The 9771-nt window shown below is 33.8% G+C and overlaps 1 protein-coding gene across 1 annotated transcript; it reads right to left on the bottom strand.

Moving 5' to 3' along the window:
- Positions 1–1437: 1437 nt before the first annotated feature.
- LOC121381378 (vesicle-associated membrane protein 3-like) lies at positions 1438–7772 on the bottom strand. The gene is made up of 4 exons (XM_041510667.1): positions 7721–7772; positions 6180–6313; positions 3205–3348; positions 1438–1931 (listed from the first exon to the last, which is right to left on the bottom strand). Coding segments are annotated over exons 1-4 (369 nt in total). The 5' UTR covers positions 7723–7772; the 3' UTR covers positions 1438–1842.
- Between the last annotated feature and the right edge of the window lie 1999 nt (positions 7773–9771).

The raw sequence follows: 9771 nt of genomic DNA, 5'->3' as shown, positions 1-9771 counted from the left end.
GGGCAGCAAGGAAAGAATCATAGCATAATAATATAGTTATATTTCAAGTAGACAAAAGTGGCCCCTTTTCTTTGTATTACCCTGAATTTTCAGAGCTCACCATATTTGCAAGTAGGGTCCATAGAACACAACATCTGTTGACATTTTATGTTACAATATGGGGCGCGGGGTGAGGGTGTCTATTTATGAAGGTAGCCTAGATTGGTCGAAAAATGTAAAATATATTTCACAATACAAAATCTTGGCAGTTTAAGAAGAGTTTCACCCCATGTACAACTCATAAAAGATAAAATGTTATTAGAGGTATAACAAAATTATGGCAGTGACTGACCAGATAAATCTGTAGTCTTTAAATTACTTTTGTTGCATAAAATAATAAAAATGTTTATAGATTTTTTTCAAATCCACTAGCCTTGGGATCAGTTATTGTAAACATTTACTATCCACGATTAAAACTTCCCTACTTTAATTTAAGTTAATTCAATTTTACAAAATAATAGTAATAATCAGATATGTCACCTAAAGAGGGAGATAGCACTTAAAAACACTAACATTGATGTTTGGGGTGGGGTCATGATATTCATATTTACAAAATATACAAAATGAATTCACTAGCCGTCGAGCATAGCAATGGTGATTATTTACTAGCCCAACATCGAATATCACTAGCCATGGGAGTGGGGATACCATAATCTAGAAGTCCTGGAATATATTCTCCAATATTACTTTGATTTTCTAATGTATTATGAGTGTACCAAAGCTCATGGAATACGAGGAACCGTCTACTGTACTGGGTTGTACTTGATCATGGAATTTGTACTCAAACTAGTTGGTCAAATTGTAGACACCTTACATTACAACACAAATATATTTTGGTGTAGACTAGGCTATATTTTATATGCCGCGTTTAGACTCAATTTGGGGAAATCGGTTTCAAATTGCATTCGTTGTGAATACTGGTCATCCAATAAATTTTCACATGATTTCAAGCCAATCACACTAGTCTCACTGGTGAAGACGTCAAATATGCAAACAAAAACTGCTCATTAGCACATCCAATACATTTTTGTTGAAGCATAATAAAACATTCGCACAGTAAACAGTAAACTATAAACTATGACTGATGTGAACTGGTTTAGCTGAATGGTTCGACTAGAGTTTAGAGCTCTGTAGTACGAACATTTTAAGGAGTTTCAAATGGATTTTAAATCGATATAAACCACTTGAAGGAGTTTTAAGTGGATTTTAAATTGATATAAACCCAGTAGGAGTTTTAAGTGGATTTCAAATTATTTTAAATGGATTTCAAATTGATAAAAGTATTTTTAAGTGGATTTCAAATTGACATAAATCATTCTAAGAAATTTTAGGTGGATTTAAATAAATTGATATAAACAGTAGTAAGGAATTTCAAATTAATTTCAATCCAATATAAACTGCTAGTGTGAACATGACATTTATTGGGCAGATGTTGATAAACTGGTCTTAACTAATACACAATGTGAAGACAAACATGGCAATTCTTATCCCAAATTATGTTATAGCCTCCATATGTACATTTCTATTTGAACATCATTTTTTATTATACAAAAATTATTATAAAATTGTATAAACTTTATAATATGCATAAATTTAATTTCAGATTTAAATGGAGTGAATATAACAAATATCATTTAAAAAACATGGCCTGATGTGCATCTCCATCTCCCCAATTCCATCATCAACTATGACACCATAATAACTTCATCCATAAAAAAAATCATATGAGGAGTTATTATTTCATGTTATTAATATGAATTTGCACCATGGATTCAGCCTTGATAACAGATGTGGCACACTTGATTAATCTGGGTTAAAACGAATCCTTGTAGTGTAAGTCACAGTGTGGTTGTGATGTTGACCAGAACCATTTTCCCACGGTTTTACTTCAACTGAAAAAACATTATGAAGAAATTAGTAATACATGTATATAGAAAATACTAACCTTTAAGAGACTCTTTATATGACAAGTGTTTTCAACTAAACTTCATGAGTGAAATTGAGTTATGAACAATTAAAAACACAAAGTTGTAAAAAAAAATAAAAAAAATTGGTTTTGTACACAATATATATATATCATATTTTATCATAATTTTACTTCACATCCATATGTTGTAAATAGTATGATGTTTTAATTACAGGGTTTTCTTCAAACACAGTCAGATGAAATAGTAATTTAAAAAAAAGAAGCTATTAATAGCAATTTTGCACTGGAATTTTTAAGCATTCTGAAAACTGAAACTTCACATACCCAGATTATTGTTATTGTAAGGAGATGCAACCAGTCGGCATTGGAATACTGACATCATTTAAATTCGAAATTAGCAATATTGTTACCATGCTTTGCCACATTAAAATAAAAACAAGTCTACTTACCTTGACCCCTGTCAAAACAGTTACTAGTTCTATATTAAGCAGACAATGCCGATTACATGTTGATATGTTTCTATTTTTCTTAATTTTAGACTAAATATTAAGTTGATGAAAGAAATAAAAAGTCAAATATATCATACAAAAATATTACTGTTGGATATGTTAAATTATAGCTATCTCTTCCTTTCCCAGCTGCTGTCATCTTCCAACACATTTGCTATTAATGACTTAAATGACTTACCTACAATGACTATGATGAGATGACTTACCTACAATGACAATGATGATGATAAATGACTTACCTACAATGATGATAATAAATGACTTACCTACAATGACGATGCTTATGTTAAATGACTTACCTACAATGACGATAAATGACTTACCTACAATGACGATGATGACTTACAATGACGATGATAAATGACTTACCTACAATGACGATGATAAATGACTTACCTACAATGATGATAATAAATGACTTACCTACAATGACAATGCTGATGTTAAATGACTTACCTACAATGATGATAAATGACTTACCTACAATGATGATAAATGACTTACCTACAATGATGATAAATTACTTACCTACAATGACAATGCTGATGTTAAATGACTTACCTACAATGACCATGATGATGATAAATGACTTACCTACAATGATGATAAATGACTTACCTATAATGATAATGATAAATGACTTACCTACAATGACCATGATGATGATAAATGACTTACCTACAATGATGATAAATGACTTACCTATAATGATAATGATAAATGACTTACCTACAATGACAATGATGATGACAGCCACCACGACAAAAACAATGACTCCAATGATACACATCAGCCTGCAGTTCTGCCAACACATCTTCTTTTTTATGTTAGTCGCAGACTTCCTAAACTGAACAGATCCCGCTTCAAGGTCCTCTGTATAAGTAAACAGTGGCCATATCAATTATTAAAGGTGCATCAAAAAATGTATTGACTGGCAATTCTTTAAATTCCTTTAATTTTGATCTTATAGAAAATTATGCTTTTAATGCTTTTATTGTTTAAATATTCTGATGCTAATTTCCAGAATAATAAAACACTTTAACTTTTAGTCTTGGTTGTGTGCAAGAAAACTCACTGCCTCCACACAAACTACGTTTACCACATCAGTTTTCCTCCAACACAAGCTACTTTTACCAAATGGCAGCAAGGGTTTTAATATTATATACCAGTTGTGGGGCACTGGCTGGGATGGGAAAATCCCCAATGGCCGTGAACATTTTGTTCATCATGCAAGTTTCAGAGATCACTACTCACAATTATAAAACATTAAACATTAGTTGCTAATCAATTTTTAATTGACCAGAAATGTCACTAATCAAAATTTTGAAAACAAAAAGTTTCCTGTACCTTGTAATTATTTTAGATAAAGTACAGCCTTGCATATGGCTATTTATTACCCCAATATTCATTCATAACAGGAAAAATATTTTCCATATTTATTCAGTGAGAAATATTCTGCATTGTTATAATGTACAATACTATTGGACATGCTTACAAACAAATGATCTTGTTGGTAATAAATATGACATCATCATGATTTGGCAAACACACACAATGATGTTGTGTAGTTTAAAGAGTTTGCATTTACAGCTCTGGTTTTGGTGTTAAATTTACAACAAAATGTCATTTTAATGCAATTCATAATTTAGATTTTTGAGCAGAATAAAGAGCTTTTGTTTTTGAAAATCATCAGTGAATGTCATTAAAATACAAAGTTATAGCAATAGTCAGATCAGTGTGTCAAGTGGTTCACATCGTTTCTGTACATGTATGTCGAAATAGTGAAAAAATATATTACCCACATGGTTAAATATATCTTGGTTCATATCAAAGTGTTACGTCCCACTAGAACGTAAAGTGGGAGCTAACACAGAAATATTAAATGATGACATCATACGAATAGCACACAACAACCGTACCGGAATGTCAGTCAAATGAGTTCAGTGATATAAATTAAAATTGATTGTGGGTAATAAATAGGATATTAAACTTGCTACCATTTCATATCATGTTTGTCCCTCGTGAAATAATTTTAATTGTTACTCAGTAAAGCTCGTGTCAACTGAAAATTATTTCACTCAGGACATAAACATGATAAGAAATGGAAGCTCGTTTAGTATCCTATAAATACTACCCAAGTGCAGATCCAGAAGAAGAGGGTGCTGGAGATGATGCACACCTTCACCCATGAACTTCGAAGTGGGCCAAAAATCTAGTTTTTAAAGGAGAGGACAATTAAGGCATTTGGCCTGGTATGCATATTCAACGATATATAATGCACATTATTGCTTAATAGCAACACGTATAATCGCATAGTTAATTAATAAAACGGTTAAATGTGACGACTATTATATATAACGGGCGCAGCCATTTTGTACCATCTCAGTGAGTATGCCCTCTGGCGAGCTGGTGGTTACGTAATACTTAACGCGTTACGTCAGGAATGAGCCTTAGAACTAGAGAAACACAATCTACCTGGTTTTTGCAGGAAGATAAATAGTCATACATTGCAATGTTCTGTAATAATACACATCCCAGTAAGCCAACAGCACTATATATATTATTTTTCAATACAAAATAAAATACCATTGTCAAAGTGGCTACACAAGTCGAAACAATTAACAGTGTTTTTCCCATGCATTAACCTACGTACTGAAATGAAAGTGTTTTCTTAGTTAATTGGTCTATGCTGTTAGTTGCTTCTACCTGTGATTCCTGATTGGCAGGTGTGTCTTTGATTGGTAACCAGACGAGCCAATTAATTGACGCGGTATAGACACAAAAATACATACCGGTATTGTGGAATATTACCTGTTGCCCCTAAAATTGTAATGGACATGGTTTATTACTGTAAATAGTTCTGTAAAACTACTGATTAAGTAGACTTTTCCATCTAAAACCACAGAACTGACCAATTACGTAGTCCCAAAGAAAAGAAAATTATCACTTGGGTATCGTGGGTTGTCGTTTTTGCTCCAACGTAGCATATCAATAGGTGTAATAGTGTACATTTTTCCTTTGGATTATTAAACAGAGAAAAATACTATAACCCCATTTTGTTCCGTTAATGCAACTTGAAATATATTTAGTTAAATAATTTATTATATTATTACGTCATTTATGCGGTTTTACAAGTCAGGTTGATCAAAGAGAAGCGCCTTGTCGAAAATCACTGCTTTTGTTTACACTGTACATACAGGAGATGGTCAGGAGCTGACGTCACTTTGCCCCAAGCTATCCCACCGGACGTCACAAAAACGAAACAAAATGGCTGCCCCCAGTTAGTAGGAATAATCATGTTTTTTTATTAACTCTAAAATTACGCGTTTTTCATTTGCTAAAGTGTCAGTATGTGTTGGTGGTCCGGGTATGCATCTTTCCAACACATAAGGCTCTTGTTGGAGTTGTCCCTACCTTTAACATCTAAATGTAATTCATTAATTTCTTTTTATTTGGGATGTATAATCTTGGTCTGCCGTCTTTTTGGGAGGAATTACGAATTTCAAAATAATTGTGACAAATTTAATTTTCATTTGGAGAAATAATATCATGAAATACTTGTTATTTTGTTAGAAAATAACTGGGGTTTTGCAGTTTTTAAAGTTTTATAGATTTGTTTAAATTTTCTGCAGATCCAGAGCTAGCCCTGGGATTAATCAAGGCGCCACTCCCAAAAACAAATCTGCAACTGCATCTGTTACCACCTGATCGATCTTGTAAGCTGTCGATCTTCTCTCCTCGTTCAATGATTTTCTCCACATTGTTCCGTAGTAATGACGTCACTTCACTGACTTCAGAATCCAGGCGTTCTAACGGTCTACTTCTTCTCCCGTCACTCCTGAAAATAGAAAACAAACATAAAACAATTTGTAGTGTATTTCAGATTATGCACTGCTTCATTGGTGAGAGACACATTTTATTAAGTATTTCAGTGTTCACATAAAAAATGGTCCTTGAATGCTTAGGTGCGCCGATACCCCGGGCAGCACTGTAATGAATTGAGAGAAGCAATGATTAAAACATTTTCAAGATTTAAGAATGACATTAAATTTTATATAATTACATAATAAAATAATTTGTATGATAGTTTTTGCCAAATTAATTTTTTTAAAGTTAACTTTATTTATCCAAATGCTAATTAATGTTCTATACTGTCAGGGTTTCTGCCAGAGAGTAAAATGGGTATGGCGCCATACCCAAAAAATTTGGCAGATTTTTGTTTAAAGTTAATTTTTTAACAAAATTAATTACTCTTATTATTACTGTATGATTTTGTTAACCCCAACCCTAAACTTAACCCATTTTCTTTCTTGGGGAGGCCACCCACAGCCCCTGTTGACTGTGGTTGCATTCAATTCCATAGTAACATACCCAAAATTTTCTTTCTGGCAGAAACACTGACAACTTAACTTCTTAAGACTACCCATTATCAGGGCTGTCTTAGGGGCCAGTATGACTCACCGAGGTATGACATTGATAGAATTTTATATTGTGTGTATGGGGGTGGGGTGGGGGGAGAGACCCACACTATCTGTGAATTTTGTTTTAGGACCACAAGCAAGCAAACATAAAATATGGTGGAAGGAAGGAATTGTTTTATTTAACAACACACTCAACACATTTTGTTTATGGATATATGGCGTCAGACATATGGTTAAGGACCAGACAGATATTGAGAGAGGAAACCCGCTGTCGCCACTTTATGTGCTACTCTTTTCGATTAGCAGCAAGGGAACTTTTATATGCACCATCCCATAGACAGGATAGCACATACCACGGCCTTTGATATGTCAGTCGTGGTGCACTGGCTGTGATCAGTGGTAGGAGGTATTCTGTTTCTGTGGTTCTTAAACATATGTCCGACGCCACATATCCGTACATACAATGTGCTGAGTGCGTCGTTAAATAAACCATTTCCTTCCTTCTTCTTACCACTGAATCTGATCAGTGATGATGTGATCTACATCCCGCCTAGTTCACCAAGGTAAACATCTACGGTCCGTTTTTTTAACATTTTGACATTTATTGTTACGGCACAGCAATAAACATCACAATAATAAATATCGTGCCGGAGACGTTTATCTTGATGAACTACATCCCGCCCCGCTTCTCCCACAGTACGTCCACAACCACAATACCACCACCACACCTACTAGAGACCTAGTCCAGAAACGTTTACTGTCTTGACTTAAATACTAAGTCACATAAAGTGTTAAAAACAGAATAACGACATTAAAAAACTTGCATGCTAAGTTCTGACAGAAAAACATCCACTTCCTCGTGACTATTTAGCGGAAGTAAACACTTCGAATGACATCCGGCTAGCATTCGGAACACCTCGGCCAATTACGTATTCTTTAGGTGAAGACGTGGCTATATGCACGTCTGCCGTGTAATATAGCCTCTGCTAATGAAAGGAAATGTTTTATTTATCGACGCACTCAACACATTTTATTTACGGTTATATGGCGTGAGCCTCTGCTAATGAGGTCTAGCTATATATACTTCAATACTTGGCCACAACAATAACAATAACAACAAAAACAGTTGGAGTGGTTGAATATCATCAATATTTAAGATATAATGTTATTATCTAATTAAAGACAATATCACTCTTTATACTAGCAACAATTAAACTGGTATGTCTTAATTAATCAACATGAACAATTGCCATATAACTAACCGGTTTCATATTATGATTGATAGATAGCAGCAATGGATTGCAGTACATGTGTATTCTGGAATACATATCTGCCTTGTTTTGCTACATTCAAATGATTTTTCCAATCTCCTTAAGCAAGACGTAGACTACTGTCAAATTATAGAATGTTTTAAAAGTATATTTAGAAATTAGCTCTTTTCAAATGTAGCTGAGGCATTCTTGATGTTGGAAACACCTCCAGAGCCTTCGCTCCTTCCTGGCTTTATCAATGACTCCGTATCACCATACATATTATCAATTGGTTCAGTAAATCCACAATGTCTACTGCGATCCGTGACATCAGTGTGTTTCAAGTAGAGTATGTCCTGCCTAGTATTTGACGACTACCCAAATGGTATCAAAGCTCTAATAGTGTTATGTGTCTGTCTGCATTCAACCACAACTCGAGAATTTGCTTCATGCTTGGATGAAATATTGTGTATATATAGCTGCATCATAATTTCCTATCTGGTTGAATGTGCCAGTTTTGGATCCTCAACCATCTCCAATGATGAGCCCATACTTTAAAAAACATAATGTAACCTCATGTTCCATAGAATATTGAATAGAAAAAAACACAAAAACATTGTTACTCTGATCCTGCATGATCAACTGGGATAATATGTTTGGCAAGGGAATGCTAGGTAGAGTGACAATTGGAAGACTGACAGTTTTCTTACCGTAATGTTTTATAGCTATGCTCTGATCTATGCATTAAACAAACCAATTGCAAACACATTTGTCAACATATTTTTGGGAAAGATTGATGGTTCCACCAGAAAAGATGATATTATCTTTGACACACACATTGAGAAACAATACATAAAGCTACCAACAAAAATATAAGGAGTAGGAAAGAGAAAGGTAACTTTTGCAAAGTTATAGATGCGACATTCGTTTGACACATTTGCAGTTCCAATGTTTCATTAATTATTAATGAAACCAACAGTGTTCTTGTCATTCTTAAAGAGTGGAACTGTTGTGGACCTCATGAACTGAGGTATATGTATGTTGCGTGTATGGAACTACTAAATCAGATGTTGGGATTGATACTCAGGTTAAGGATATTTAAAAAAAAACCCAGAAGTTTTGAAATACTTCTATCTAGCAAGGATAACGCCGAGTTATATGTGGGAAGACCTGTATCCAACCATACATATTGATACATGTGAAGATTCTGTAAATTGATAGTGGTCTAAAACCTGCATTAAGATTTTGGGGGAATGATGTGTTACACGAAATGAATATTGTCAAGTAAACACATTTTTCATTCCAGATTTCCCTTAGTTTATATGAATGTTACAATATATACTGATCAATTAGTCATAACCAAGAGTAAACTTTAAACAACACTTTTTAGAAAAAAATGTACTCTCATAGATATTAAAGCAATGTAGCCAAAATATTGATTTTGACTTGCACTGACATCTAAAATCACCCCTAAAATGACCTTTAAATGTCACAATGGTGTGACAACCTACCTTCACCATAAACCTTGCCGTAAACAGATCTCAATAAAAGTAAATTTTGCGTGGATTCCTACCCTTACCATAAACCTTACTCTGCTGTATAAACATCAATAAGCATGGGTACCC

Source organism: Gigantopelta aegis, chromosome 9, assembly GCF_016097555.1.
Source record: "Gigantopelta aegis isolate Gae_Host chromosome 9, Gae_host_genome, whole genome shotgun sequence".
Classification (NCBI taxonomy): domain Eukaryota; kingdom Metazoa; phylum Mollusca; class Gastropoda; order Neomphalida; family Peltospiridae; genus Gigantopelta; species Gigantopelta aegis.
The sequence above is the reverse complement of the archived record's forward strand: the minus strand, read 5'-3'. Positions and strand labels throughout refer to the sequence as shown.

Excerpts from the sequence above, each read along its gene's own strand:
- LOC121381378 (XM_041510667.1), bottom strand. Across the intron at positions 3,349-6,179 it reads CAGCTTACAAGATCGATCAG|AGGACCTTGAAGCGGGATCT; the intron begins GTGGTAACAGAT and ends TTACTTATACAG. Across the intron at positions 1,932-3,204 it reads CATCATCATTGTCATTGTAG|TTGAAGTAAAACCGTGGGAA; the intron begins GTAAGTCATTTA and ends ATGTTTTTTCAG.